The following is a 16188-nucleotide window of genomic DNA, read 5'->3' on the forward strand; positions in this document are numbered from 1 at the left end:
TACATTTTGCCATGAGAAAGAAACTCTCCTAATTAAGCAAATCATAAATTCAATAAGACAGGACAATTAACAAAGCAATGTTAGTCAGGCCTTGGGATTTCAGGCTGGGTAAGCATATGTCTCGGTGATAAGGAAAGAAACCCCACCACTAGTAAGTGGCAGGCTTCCTCCCCTAAACAGATAATTGACATAGGAAAGGGTAAACAATGTTCAATAGAAATTATGACCTAAGATGTCTATATTTTCTTTACCATTAATATGCTATGACATAGTACATGTCTGTAGATAATAAGATTCAAAGGAAAGTCTCATTATTCAAGATATAGTGTCTGAGGTTAAAGGTCTCCTTAAGGAGTGTAGAGTCGGCCTTGGCTGGCTTTTGCTGACATAGGAAGAGGCACTCTCTGAGTTTACTTCAGAGAGAACAAAGAGATTATTCCAAAATTTTATATTAAACATTATCAGGATGATACCTAGATTTCCAGCCAGTGGGACTGGGAGGATTATGGTGCCCTGGATTTTAATAGGGAAGTTAACTTTAATAGGGAAGATAACTCTGTATTGAAATTTCAATGTATAGATGATAAAGAACTAGAAATAAAGTAATTATTTATACTAAAAATCATTACTTTTCCTAAAACTGACTGATTTGTAACCAAGGCATAGAGAACATCTTAAAGTTTGGTTCCTGATGCTTCTAATAGTCTGAACAAATCTTATGTAAATTGTATCTATGGATCTTGTCACAATTTTAACTTTAGTCAATAATCATTATTCAGTTTTGGTCAGTGGTCATCTCTTTATTAATATTGGGCAGCTAGATAGCATAGGTAGTAGGGCCTGGAGTCAGTAAGACTCATCTTCCTGAGTTTAAATTTTGCTTTAGACACTTACCAGCTGTCTGGGGCTAGACACTTAACCTTATTTGCCTCAGTTTCCTCATCTGTAAAATGAGCCAGAGAAGAAAATAGCAACCACTTTAGTATCTTTGCCAAGAAAACCTGAGATTACAAAGAATCAGACATGATTGAAATGACTGAACAGAACACTTACTCATGTGTACCCAACTATTATTTTTCTTCCCCCTCAGTGATAAATCACTTGATCTTAACCCCAATACCCTGAAGCAGCCCAATAATTCAGAAAGTGTTAAATTCTGGAAACTCTGTTGCAAGCTGCAAAGCCCTAAGAGAGAATTTCTAAATCTTGTGATACATCTTATAAAGAGCTGTTAAGTTTGACAACAATGAACTTTCATCTTTTTTTTTTTTTTTAACTACTCCCCTGGGAATTAGGATGCTCCTTTAAGTGTAGCAAGTCTTATTATCCTTATTTGCAAGAGGATGTATATAGGAAATAGAATATCATCTGCTAGGAGCATCTGACAGACCAGTTGCTTAACATCTTGAGTCATCAAAGGAGAATAACGTACAGTAAGTATGAAGAGGAAGATAGGTCAAGACTGAGAGGAGCTTTAAATGCCAAAGATTGGAATTCTTATTTAATCCGAGAGGCAAGAGGAGGTTGTTTGGAGCTTCTTGAGCAAGAGAGTGACATGGTCAAACAAACCTTTGTTTTAAGGCTTTAAATTTGGCAGTGATGTGTGGGGGTGGGTGGAAAGGTAGATTGGTTAAGGAAAAGTTTAGAAGAACAAAATAAATTAAAGGGCTTTTGCAGTATCCCAAGCAAGAAGCAATGACCAGAATTAGATTGGTAGTCCTTGATGGACAACATGATGAGTTTGTCCTTTTGTACTTTCGCTTAACACCAGTATTCTTCACATAAAACTATAACTGGGGTAAATCATGATCTTACAGCAAAACAAATTACTCTTATTGATTTCAGAAAAGAAATATGATGGACCTTGCATCATTTGATTAGCAATAGCTTCTTCATAAGAGCCAACATAAAGTACACTCTTCATAGGATCATAACTTTAGAGCTGGAAAATTTCTCAGTGGCCATCTTGTCCCTTTCTTTTTAAATAGAAGGTGAAATAAAGCGTGAAAAGATTAATTGACTTACCCAGTGTCATATAGCTGATAACAGCTGCCATTCAAACCCAAGGCCTCTCCAAATTCAGATTTTCCACTGTACCAAGAAGGAGTGGCAACAGCTAATAAACCTAAGTGTTAGATCCATGGTTAACTGTGAGATATGAAAAAAAAACAAAGTAAGATCCCCAAAACTGTTGGATCGATCAATCTTCCATGAAGGATCTGTTGAATGACATGGGAGAAAATGCTTAGTAAGAGAATTGGAGAAGTTGTGATCTATAACTGAGGAAGGAGTACTACTGGTGAACTCATGAATCTATATATATGTCAGGAAAGCCAGGGAAATAACTTCTCTTCTTTCAAAGAGTCAGGAAGCACTAGCTGTAGTGTACATAAAAAACATTGCAAAAGAAAAAAATTGAATGTTTTAACAGACAGACATTAAACAAGTTTTTACCGATGTGGGAATCACTTTCAAATCAGCCATCTCTGTCCAATAGGAATACAGATCTGTCACAGCAAAGATCAAAATTAATACTAAATTAGAATAGATATTAATGAAAAGGAAAGGCATATGCATACAGATAACGCAACTCCAACTATTTAAATATGCTTGTGGCTTCTTTTTGCTGCATAGATAAAATGTAAACTCCTCTGTTTGTATTTTAAAGCCCTTCACAAATGTTCCTGACCTGCCTTTCTGCCCTTGTTATATGTTACATTTCTTCTTTACAATGCTGGCCTTTTTGCTTTTCTCCATGTACCCATGATATTCTCTCTCTAGTCTTTGTACTTTTTACTGGTCATCCCCTTTGCCAGAAATACACTTCTGATAAGGGCTGAAAGTAGGGGGTGACCAGAGTACCCAGGGGCAGGTCACTTGGAATGAATTCACAAACTCAAGCATTGTTGAGGTCAAGGTAAAGATTTATTACACTTTCAGCGGGCGAGAGTTCTTAGGAAACCTGCAACCTTAGAGGGGTACAGGTAAAGTTTATATAGGATATTCTATAGGAAACGTGCCAGATATGCGAACTAGGTGTTTTGGAGTGGGATTAGGGAGTGGTTAAGGAGTGGTCAGTTCTTTTTTCTTTTTCTTTTTCTTCTTTTTCCATATAATTTATTTATTTTTTAGTTCTTAACATTCACTTCCACAAGGATTTGAATTCAAGATTTTCTCCCCATCTCTCCACACCCCTCACCCCAGGACAGCATGCACCCCATCCACCCCTCAGTCTATCTTCCCTTCTGTTACTCACCCTTCTTCCATCCTCCTTCCCCTCTGTTTTGCTGTAGGGTAAAATAGATTTCTCTACTCCATTGCCTGTATCGCTTAATTTCCAGTTACATGCTAAAACAATTTTTGACATTCATTCTTAAAGCTTTGAGTTCAATATTCTGTAGGAGTGGTCAGTTCTTAAAGGAACATGCACCTTTGGTGTCTACTGCGCAGGTATTTTACCCAGAGTTCATTGGGAAATAGCCCACGGAGGGGCTACAGGGAGGAGTGGTTTTAGAGCTGAACCATCACTAAGTCAACTAGCAGTTAGGATTGACTCAGGAATAACAGGCTGCTCTCATCAGTGACTTGTCAGACAAGATAAACATAAGGGAGTATATGTATGTCTAAGTCTAGGATACATATGATAGTCAGTGAGTAGCAAATGCTGTTATGACCCACTCCACAGCCCATTCAACAGTACACAGCTGGTTCAGACTAGTAAGTACTATAGGTGTAGCTGGCTACTGTATCCAGAAAGGAGATAACGGTTGTTGCTGGGGCAGACTGTGTCCTTGGTCTGGGGAGAAACTGCCTGGGATAATATTTTGAGACAAGGGAGAAATGTGATTTTTAAAGAGAAATGTGAATTTAGAATTGGGGCCCAAGCACATGCACCCAACCACCCCATCACTTCCTTACCTCTGCCTCAGAAACTCATATTTATTGGTTGCTTGATTCAAAACATAGCAGTAAGGTAGAGAGTAGAACAAGTTTTATCAAAAGCAACTAATAAAAGTAGCCTGAGGTCATTTAAAGATGAAACTGGGGCAACCTTTTTTCACCCTTAAAAAAGGAAAATGTATTTAATTTTTTTATTAAAAATGAATTTTAGTATTAATAGAAAATATCTTTAATTGATTTTAATATTAAAATATCTTTAACAATATTTATAACTATTTTCTCTGTCAATGAAAACAGCCTCCCTGCCCATGTTTAGACTTTTAACATCATAGCACTGCCTTCGAAAGTATACATTCTGTATGAGAAAACTTAGACGTAGTGCTGAAGAAAACAGACTAGACCAAATAAAACAAGACATTTGGCTAGAAGTGGGAGGCACAGTTTTGAAAGCATTGAGGGACTGGTCTTCAAAGTATCCTTAAGAGCAGAGAGATGCAAGCATTTGGAGAAAACAAAGCCTTTGTTATTTCCAAAAGAAAATTAGAACATCAGTCATTAGTGAATGAAAGGACAATATTCCCATCTATACAAAATTTTTATAGAAACACTCAATTCATATATCAATGATAGTCTTTTTTAATATATGTGTTATTTATTTGAAGCAGCTAGAGAACTTAGAGTATTGGACCTGGAGTTAGAAAAACCTGAGTTCAAATGTGGCCTCTGCCACTTCCTAGCTGTCTGATCTTGGGCAAGTGACTTAATTTCTATTTGCTTTTATCCACTGTTGAAGGAAGTGGCAAAGTATCTTTGCCAAGAAAACCCCATGGACAGTATGGTTCATGGGGTCATGAAGAATTGGACACAACAACAACAACAAATTACATATTTATTTTTCACATTCTTTTTTTTAAATTTTGAGTTTAAAATTCTCCCCCCTCTCCATTCTTCTCTCACCCACTGAGAAGGCAAATAATATATCACTTTTACATGTGAAATCATGTACAATATTTCCATATTAGCCCTATCTCTCACACACACCAACAAGGCATCTCTCTCTGGAGCATTTTTCCTCATGAGTCCTTTAGAATTTTCTTCAATTACTGTATTATTCAGAGTAGTTAAATCTTTCACTTGGTCGTCATTAGAGTATTGTTATTGCTGTGTACGGTGATCTCTTGATTCTGCTCACTTCACTTTGCATCAGTTATTGTAAATCTTCCCATGGTTTTTATGAAACTACCTCTCCATTTCTCATAGCATACTGCTACTCCATCATAATCATATGCCACAGTTCGTTCAGCCATTCCCAAATGATGGGCATCTCCTCATTTCCAATTTTTTGCCATGACAAAAAGAACTGTTATTGTTTTGTACATGTAGGTCCTTTTCCTTTTTCTTTGATCTCTTTGGGGTATAGACCTAATAGAGTATTGCTGGGTCAAAGGGTTTGCACGATTTTATAACCCTTTGGACGTAGTTCAACTCCACCAAAAGTTCATCAGTGTACCTATTTTCCCTTATCCCTTCAAGCATTTTTCATTTCTGATAAATGTGAGGTGGTAAGCAAGAGTTGTTTTCATTTGCCTTTTTCTTATCTGTAGTGATTTAAAGAACTTCTTCATACGACTACAAAAAGTTTTGATTTCTTCTGAAAACAGCCTTTCATATTCCTTGACAATTTCTCAATTGGAGAATGGCTCTTTATGTTTATAAATTTGTCTCAGTTCCCTACGTATTTGAGAAATGAGACTTTATCAGAGAAACCTGTAAATTTGTTTGATACTACTTTAGTATATAATATAGTCTATAGTATCTTGTATCAAAATATATTTTCCTTGATTATCTCTTTTAATTAGGTCTTTGCCTTTGCTTCATCTAAGATCATGATTTCAACCTCTGTCTTTTTTACTTCAGCTGGAGCACAATAGATTCTCATCCATATCTTTATTTTAACTCTCTGTGTATCCTTCTGTTTCACATGTGTCTCTTGTTAACAGCAGATTGTGGGATTTTATTTTCTAATCCTTTGTGTTATCTACTTCTGTTTTATAGGTGAGCTCATCCCATTTACATTCACTGTTATGATTACTGTATATTGCCTTCCATCTTATTTTTTCTGTTTATCCTTCTCCCTCTCCTTCTGTCCTGTCCCTCCTCAAAAAATCTGTTTTGCTTCTGACCACTGCCTCCCTTAGTCTGCCTTCCTTTTAATCATCGTCTTCCACATTTTTGGGAGAAACCTTTTTTTTTTTTTTTTTTTTTTTTTTTTGGCATTTCTTTATATCCTCAGCATTTATCACTGTGTCTGGAACATAATAGTTGCTTAATAAACACAGTGACTGGATAGAATATTTTGCCATATCTAATACAATAAAATTCAGTAGTAACAGATAGAAAGCTTTATTCCTGAGGTTAAAAAAAATTCTATTTCACAAGTAAATAATGGGGAAGACAGTTTCATGACAGTTTTCTGAAGAAGTTCTGTGGGCTTTCATGAACTCCAAACTAAATATGAGGCTACAATATGATATGAAATCCAAAAAAGACAATGAGAACTAAGAGATTCATAATTTCCAGTCACAAAGAGGTGATATTGTTGTTTTACTGTACCCTTGTCAGACAACCTCTCGACCTATGCTCAGTACTGGCCAACATGTCTTAGGAAAGGGACTGATAATCTTGAGGGATAATCAGAGGAGGAAAGCCAGAAAGGTAAAAGGGCCTCAAATCTATGTGATATGGGTATCATTTGAAGGAACTAGTGTTGTTTTACCCAGAGATGAAAAAACATAAGGTAGGGAACATGGTAGTGGTCTTCAAATACTTACAAAATGTTACATAGAAGAGAAATTAATCTTTTCCAGTTTGACACCGAAGCAGAGATCTAGGAGCAATGGGAATTTGCCAAGAGGTCAAGTTAGAAAGCTCAATATAGGAAAAGTCATCCTAGTCATTGGACCTATCCAAAAGTTAAATGGGATGCTTTGGAAAATAGTAGCTGCTCTCTTACTGGAGATCTCCAGGCAAAGCCTGGATGAGTATTTGTTATGTAGGTTGTGGAGGAGGTTCTTTTGGGTATAAGTATTGGACAAGATGGAACCACTGAATATCTATGATTTGTCCCTCAGTAGAGAAGGAAATCAATAAGACCTCACTCTGTATTGAACAATTATACAAAAATTTAAACATGAACAAGGTTAGCTGCTTTGATAGGATGATCTGGAGACTTCCATAATGGTATTGCTGGTTGTTTCAGAATTGATTCTGTATTCTTTTCTGAACTGAGACAAATTAGGTAAAAGTTTTATTCAATTGTTTACCTAAATGCTTTAGGATAATTAAAGATCAATTATTTGCCAATTTATGACCTTTGATATGATAGAAAATTTTCCATTCAGTTGTTGATCTTGTGTAAGAAAAGGGAAGGACTGTGTACTGTTGTTTATGTTCCTGAAGTCAAAACACTGAAAGGTGTCTACAGTTTTGAAACATCTGCATTACTGTGCAGTTAAAATCAGTTCTGAAGACCTTTCAAAAAAGGCTATGTATCTGCTTTCGTGAGAGAGGATCTACAGTAAATAGCCAAACAATTTTTGTTGGCAACATAATATTAAAGGGAATCAATGAAAGTATAGTATTTCAGTGGACTAAGTAGAAAAACAAATCAAGAATGTGGTGTCTAAATAATCAGTACCTTGCATCTAACTCTTTATATATTTGACTTTTACTTCAATTTGTTCCTTAGTTCATAATTTAACTTTATGGGGTGAGAGGGTCCTATGTAGTATAATGTAGTTTTTTAGTATAGCTTTCTATCCAGTTAGTTAAGAAGTCCATATATTACAAAATTATATGAAATGAAAGAAAATACAAATTAGCTCTTGAATTAATGCATTAATTCCTAGCTAATATCTCTTGCTATGCTACACACTGTATCTTTTCATTGTTATTCTTCTTGAAGTTATAACATGAGAGAAAATTATTATTAAACTAGGTGTGATTTTTAAAAACTGAAAATCAATACTTAATTTTTCATAAAGCAAAATTGCTTCAATGACTTTAGACCATATTCCTAAATGTAAATGTTATTTTTAATAGAAAATGATTTTGCCTTTCTATTGTCCAGTGTAGAACGTGAAAGAGGTACCAATGATATCTGGAAAATGTAGATAAAAAGCTTATGTTACAATGAATCTATACTTATTAAAGAGAATATTTAGCCATTTATTCTCATTTCAAGTTTTATCCTTGAAAATATGCAAATAAACAATATGATCCATTACAATAAGCTTTTCTTGTTTCAGTAGACCTTGAACCTGTCATATACTCATCCTTTTCTATGTTTCACTCATGTTGTTTCATTTTCTTGGAATTCCCAGTTTTATTTGCTTATCTGAATTCTGTTTTCCTTTAAACCCCTTGTCAAATCCCAGTGCTATGAGTCTTTTCTCTAAATGATCTCAAATCTCTTAAATTTCCACTTTACTGTCTATCCCTGATTAATTTTTCTGATGGACAGAATCAATGAAATGTTATCATCATATCACTGACCTATGTGTGTACCCCCAGATATTCCATACGGGGCTTTCTTCTCTTCTCTTACTTTATATTCTTTTGTATTATAGTTTAATAAAAATTTCATTGATTTATTTTTTTGTAGGTTTCAACATTGTTTTGTCAGATGTTGAATTCTAAAATTTCTCCCCTCCCTCCCCTTTCCTGTCCCTGAGGTAGCATGCAATCTGATATAGGCTATACATGTACAATCATATTAAACATATTTCCACATTAGCCATGTTGCAAAAGAAGAATCAGAACAAAAGGGAAAAACTACCACAAAGAAAATAGAAAAAACAAGGGAAGGGAGGGGTAATAGTGTCCTTCGATCTTCCTTCAGACTCCATAGTTCTTTCTTTAGATATGGATAGTATGTTCCTTTATGAGTCTTTTGAAATTGTCTTAGAAAATTGCATTGCTGAGAAGAGCTAAGTCTATCAAAGTTAGTCATCACACAGTGTTGCTGTTGCTGTGTACAATGTTGGCCTGGTTCTACTCATTTCACTCAGCATCAGTTCATGCAAGTCTTTCCAGGTTTTTCTGAAATCTGGCCTATTCATTATTTCTTACAGAACAATAGTATTCCATTACATTCTTATACCATAACTTGTTCAGCCATTCCCTGTTTGATGGACATCCCTTCACTTTCCAGTTCTTGACTACCACAAAGAGAGTTGCTATAAATATTTTTGTACATGTGGGCCTTTTTCTTGTTTTTTCAATCTCTTTGGGATAAAGATCTTGAAGTGGCATTGTTGGGTCAAAGGGTTTTACACACTTTTATAGCTCTTTTGGAGTAATTCCATATTGCTCTCTAGAATGGTTGGATCAGTTCACAACTCCACCAACAATGCATCAGTGTTCCAATTTTCCCACACCTTCTCCAGCATTTATCATTTTCCTGTTTTGTCATGTTAGCCAATCTGATAGGTGTGATGTGGTACCTCAGAGTTGCTTTAATTTGCATTTCTCTTATCAATAGTGGTTTAGAGCATTTTTTCATATGACTATAGATAGCTTTAATTTTTTTCATCTGAAAACTACCTGTTCATATCTGACTCTTTATCAATTGAGCAATGACTTGTATTCTTATAAATCTGACTTAGATGCTGGCTATAAAAATGTTTCCCAGCCTTCTGCTCCCTTTCTAACCTTGGTTGCATTGGCTTTGTGCAAAAACTTTTTAATTTTATGTAATCAAAATTATCCATTTTGCATTTCATAATGTTCTATCTCTTGTTTGGTCACAGATTCTTCTGTTCTCCATAGATCTGACAGGTAAACTATTCCTTTATCTCCTAATTTACTTATGGCATCAGCCTTTACGTCTAAATCATGTACCCATTTTGACCCTTTCTTGGCATAGGGTGTGAAATATTGTTGTAAACCTAATTTCTACCATACTGTTTTCCAGTTTTTCCAGCAGTTTTTGCCAAATACTGAGTTCTTATCTCACAAGTTGGAATCTTTAGGTTTATCAAACAGTAGATTACTATAGTCACTGACTATTGTCTTCTGTAACCTATTCCACTGAACCACCACTCTATTTCTTAGACAGTACCAAGTAGTTTTGATGATTGCTGCTTTATCCTATGATTTTAGATTTGGTACAACTAGGCCACCTTCCCTTGCATTTCCTTTAATCAGTTCCCTTGGTATTATGGAATTTGTTATCATTTTTTTCTAGCTCTATAATTTTTTTGGTCATTTGATTGGTTTGTCACTGAATATCTTACTTTTCACTCTTGAGAGACTCATCAGCTCACATCATCTCTATGCACATGACTCAAAGATCTATATTCATTCTTAGCCTCTCTCTGAACTCTCACGCCACATCACCTCAGCTGCCTACTGGACATTACAAACTGGAGGAATCTCCAATTCAACATGTCTAAAATAGAACTTATTTATCTTTTTTCCCTCAAAAGGGATATTACTGTTCTTCCAGTCTCTCAGGTTTATAAATTCCATGTTATCCTCAATTTCTCTCTCTCTGTCATTTCATTTATCTGATCAGTTGTCAGTTCTTGATGTTTCTTCTTACACAACAGCTCTCACATCATGTTCTTTATCTCTACTCATACATTCAGGCTCTCATTATCTCCTGCCTTGACTGTTGCAGTTGCCTCATAATTAGTTTCCCTGCTTCAAGTCTCTCTGCTTTTTAATGCATACCTCACATAGATGGCAAAGTGATTTTACTTAAGTAAATTATGAGCATGTTAACTTCTTTACCCCATAAATCCCAGAGGCCCCCTAATTCTTTTGTTTGTCTTTTAAAGGTCTACACAACCCCGGATTCTTCTTATCTTTCCAGCTTCACTGCATAGTAAACACCTCACAATCCAGCCAAATTCTCGTATCTTCCTCACAGAGGTTAATTCATCTCCATGCCTTTGCGCTGGCTATCTTCTTTGCCTAAATACACTCCCTTTTCACCTCTACTTCATAAAATCCCTTGCTTCCTCTAAGTATCACTTTCTTCATGAAGCCTTTTCTGATCTTCCCAACCATCCATGTCCTTCCTTTTTAAATACCTTGGATTTATTTTATATAGATTTAGAAATAGACATTTTGTCTTCACTTGTAGAATGTAAGCACTTAGGGATAGAACTTATTTCATTTTTTGTCTTTATATATCTAGCACCTAATTCAGTCATTGGCACATAGTAGATCCTTAATAAATACAAATTGCCTGATTGGTGATTTTAACATTATTTACTGTTTACATGCCAAAGAGTTGACTGAAGGATCATTAGGTCTTCCCATGTAAACATACATATTTTCCACCCTCTCCTGTCTTGCCCCAAAGGAGGGGAAGAGATGGCTCATAATCTCAGATGGCAAATATATTTCAATATAATTAAACGTTAACTCCCATAAACAGAATATGCTTCCTAATAAGATGGTTCCCATAAAATTTCAACTCCACTTGCATATACTTCAGTTGACAGATATTATAGATATTTATAGGTCTTGTTGCTTCTAACTCCACACTATCTCTTGCATCCATCCCCTTTTTTCCACTTGTACTATAGTTCAGACCCTAATTACATTTCTTCTGTATTATTGCATCTGTTCTCTAGCTGGTTTTCCCACATTCATTTTTTTCTCTCCATAAAGTATGTCCTCCATACTGTTGCTAAATTGTAATTCCTAAGACATAAACTTGATTGTCACTTCTCTGCTGTACAAGCACAAGTGGCAACCTGCTGTCTCTATTAGAAAACAGAAATTTGTTGTGCTTTATAACTCTTTTACAACTATTTAGTCAAAGTCCAGAGTAATTTCTCAGTCTTATTTCACACTACTTTTCATATATTCTACAGTGTAGGCTATGTGGCCTCCTAGCTGTTTTCCATCCATCACTTACCACCTTCTGTGTGGGTACCCTTGCCCAGATTGGCCCCTTTGTCTGGAATGCCCTCCCACCTAATCTTGGCTTTCATAATCCCTAGCTCCCTTCACAGCCAACTCAAGGGCCACATTCTATAAGAAACCTGTCTTGACTTCCTTTGTTGTTAATGAATGCCACCCCCATTATTCAAATTACTTTTTTATCTGTGAACGTGGTATTTTTCTTCAGTAGAAATATAACCTCTGTGAAGGCAAGGACAGTATTATTAGCACCTACCACAGGACATGAAAAATTCATTTTAGCAGTTGCTTATTGAAGCAGTTCATATCGAAGTAATTTTGTCGTACTTGGATTAAGGTGATGGCAGTAGTAGGAATAAAATGATCCAGTTAATAAATGTTCCAAACAGTGACTAGGTACATAAGAAAATATTAACCATGTGTGTATATTATTTTAATCACTTTTTATTTGTTTTTTTTCCCCTTTTTAATTGATACAATTAAAGAACAAGTGATTTTAAATGCTATCCAGCTGTAATTGAAAAAATAGTCCCAAGATTAAAACACATTTTCTCTGAATTCTGTTTTGAGAACAATATACAATAAACATTCTTGAAAATATTTATTATCCTTCTAATTTTTTGTGAATATTGTTTTTGTCTTTGTATCCTCAGTGTTTACCAAAACATGTGCTGCATAGTAGGTGTTTTAACAAATGCAAGTTGCATAGATAAACGAATGAATTTTATATTTTGCCATTTTCAGGCAATATTCAACCTTGGTAATATTTTGAATCATTTTTCTTAGCAAGCAATGAAGGAGAACACCAAACGAAGAGAAGTTGAGGAAAAAGAGAAACGTGCCAGGATAGCCAAGGAAATAGCAGAAAGAGAAAAAGCAGAACGACAACAGAAAAAGAAACGCTTGATAGAAATGAAAACTGGTGAGTACTATTGAGTGTTTCATTTAGCCTTAAAAAGTAAGCTGATTGCCATATTTTAATGTGATAGATGAAAGAATAAGGTAATGAATATTTGTGCTTGAACTCTAATCTGACTGTTTTATTTATTGGTAGATAACATGGTAGAATACCATGCTTGGAGTGAGACAAATTATCTTTGAAACTAGCTGTATGACATTGCGCAAGTCCCTTAACCTTTCTGAGCCTCAGTTTCCCAGTTTGCTCATCTATAAAAAAGTAGCAAAATATAGCAACTTGCCTATGGTTTTTGAGGGAATGAAGTATGATAACTGTATAAAAACTGCTCTAAAAACCTTGAAGTTCTGTATAAGCAATGATGATATGATGGTTGTTATTAATATTAGCAAAACACTAAGTCTGGCATATGTTACTCTACACTGTCCATGTTTGCTTTCTGTTTCCATTCCATTCATTTCTATGAAACAGAAGCTTCCATACAACTTTTCATAACCCATGATTAATTACTTACATTAACTAAGAAGAAATTAGATAAATATTATAATAGAAAAATTTGCTTTCCAAAGTTCACATTACATTTGCTTAAAATTTAAGTGAATTAAAGAAATTGTAGTACTAGGTTCCCATCTCCCTTATTTCCCTTCTTCTCAAATTTTCAAAAGCGTTTAATTCCAACTCTTCCATCTTTTGTTCCTGAGGATTGGCTAGAGTCCTAATGAGAGTCTATTAGCATCACTGTTGAAATGGCATGTTTTATAAATCAGAACTGCAAATTCATCCAGGTCTCTTCAGAAGTAAATTAAGACACCTACTTTGCAGGAATTACCCCTTTCTGCTTTTAGTTCAGAAGACATATTTTAGGATGAGTAAAGCAGGAGATATATATATATATATATATATATATACACATACATATATATATATCTAACACTTTTTCTCCCAGTGAAGGAAAATCATGCAAATCCAAATGCTTGTTTGTAAGTGCCTCTCTTCTCTTCCAGGAATAGTCATAGGTATTACCTTTAGCCTAAATACAAGTGTCAGTCTTATTTCACTATATCTGGAGATCAGAGAAATTTAGCTTTGACTTCTAAAGCTTACAGTTTGGAAATAAATTTTAAAATAAATTATCACTACAGGATTTACATAATTTGCTTGGATCCTGCCTTTGAAGTTTGACTCATTTTATTTCAGATGAACACTAAACTAAAAACTTGACTCATATTTCATTAGATTGTTTAATCATACTTGACATTCAAAGTAAACTTAAGTAACAATCTCTTCAGATCAAAATATGTGGAATTTATGATGATTTGTACGAAAGACTAGGAATATTTATTTTATTAAATTCTATCTGGCAGAATAGAATAGATTGGAAGTCCAAAAAAAAATGGGTTTGAATCAGTCCATAAATACTAAGCGTCTGCTTTGGGCTGGGCGCTGTGCTAAAGTACTGGAGATACAAAAAGATGCAAAACAAATAAACACAAAAACTGTTCCTGTCCTCAGGAAGTCCATAATTTAAGGGAGGAGACAACATTCAAACAACCAAGATAGTTACATGATAAATAGGAAATAATTAACAGAGGAAAAGCCCTAGAATTAAGAAGGGTTGGGGAAGGCTTTTTTTTAAAGATGGGCCTTTAGTTGGGACATAAAGGAAGCCAGTAGGCAAAGTTGAGGAGGGAGAGCATTCCAGGCATGGGAGACAGCCAGAGAAAATCCCTGGAGCTAAGAAATAAAGTTGCTTGTTTGTGAAATATCTAGGAAGTATGTATCAGAGAATAAGGTATAAGAAATATAAAGGAAGGAAGGTTTTAAAATTATACAGAGGATTTTGTATTTAATCCTGAAGGCCATAGGGAAACACTAGACCTTCTTTAGCAGGGGGACATGATCTTTGGAAAAATCATTTTGGTGAGTGAATGAATGGAGAATGGCTTGAAGTTATGAGGGACTTGGTGCACACAGGCTTGAGATGATGAGGGCCTGCACTAGAATGATGGCAGGGTCAAAGGAGAGGAGGTATTTGTGAGAAATGTTACAAAAGTGAAATTGAAATGCTTTGACAGCAGATTGGATATGGGAGGGGAGTAGGGTGAGAAATAGTGAAGAATACAGAATGACTCTTAGGTTGTGAGCCTGAGGCACTGGTAGGATGCTGTTGCACTCTACCATAATAGGGAAGTGGGGAGAAGGGCTCGGCACAAAGATAATGAGTTCTGTCTTGAACATGTTTACTTCAAAATATCTGAAAGGCATTTGGAGATGTGAGATTGGAGGTCTGATAAGAGTTTGTGACAGGAGAGATTAATTTGAGCATCATCTGCATAGAGATGGTAAGTAGATCCATAGGAGCTGATGAGATCACCAAGTGAAGTAGTAGAGACAGAAGAGAAGACCCAAGACAAAATCCCCATGGGACATCTTTGGATAAAGGGCATGAATCTTAGCTCTGTTTAATACTACCCTTGTGTTTTAGGGGCATATCATGGAATGTTTCTGGACTTTAGAACACTCTCTTGCCTTTTCCTCCTAAATGTCTAATCACTCTTCTTGATTTCCTTTGCTAATTCATCATCTAGATCATACCCCCTTTTTCTGTCCTAGACCCCTTAATCTTCACCCTCTAAATTTTCTGACATGGTGACTTAAGTCAGATACCATGGTTCAATTATCATCTCTATGCTAATGCCTCTTAGATTTGGGTGTCCTATCCATGAATCTAAGTCCTATATCACCAGCTGATTATTTGATATTCCAAATTGCATTTCCTGGAGACATCTGAAATTCAATATGTCCCATAAAAGCCAACCCACTTCCAAGTTTTTATATTTCTGTTGAAGACACCACTATTTTTCATTTCCCAAGTTCAAGATGTTGGCATTTTCCTCCACTCCTTACGTTTCCAAACCCAGATAGTTGCCAAATTTTGCCATTTCTACCTCTACAACACCTCTCACTTTGAACCCTTTCTCTCTAATAATATACCCATGACCTTAATTCAAGCACTTGACACCCCCTACCTACATTGTTATAATGGTCTCCTGATTGATCTCCCTGACACAAGTCTGTCTCATTTCTTTCATTCTGTCCTCCACACTGTTTCCAAAGTACTTTTCCTTAAGTGTCAATGTCATTCCCCAACTCAATGAACTCCAAAAGAAAGGCCTTCTTTTGCATGTAGGGTCAAATATAAGCTGTTCTTTCACTTTTAAAGCTTTACAACCTTGTTCCAATTTTTCTTTGTAGCCTTACTGTAGGTTACCCTTCCTCCTGTACTCTGTGATACAGATCTAATTAATCTTCTCTCTGCTTCTCATGCATGACTTGGCATCACTTGTTTATGTGCCTTTGCTGCTCCAACTGCATAGATTCCTTCTTTTTCTTTAAGATGCAGTTCAAATACTTTTCAAATCACCTCACTTGTT

At 35.5% G+C, this 16188-nt stretch overlaps 1 protein-coding gene across 1 annotated transcript in view; it reads left to right on the forward strand.

Moving 5' to 3' along the window:
- DIAPH3 (diaphanous related formin 3) overlaps positions 1 to 16188 on the forward strand; it is a 464308-nt gene that overhangs the window by 302755 nt on the left and 145365 nt on the right. Inside the window, exon 25 of the mRNA XM_072617071.1 lies at positions 12625 to 12760. Within this exon, the coding sequence (XP_072473172.1) occupies positions 12625 to 12760 (136 nt within the window). The remainder of the gene's footprint in view (positions 1 to 12624; positions 12761 to 16188) is intronic.

The sequence above is a fragment of the Notamacropus eugenii genome, chromosome 6 (assembly GCF_028372415.1).
Source record: "Notamacropus eugenii isolate mMacEug1 chromosome 6, mMacEug1.pri_v2, whole genome shotgun sequence".
Lineage (NCBI taxonomy): Eukaryota > Metazoa > Chordata > Mammalia > Diprotodontia > Macropodidae > Notamacropus > Notamacropus eugenii.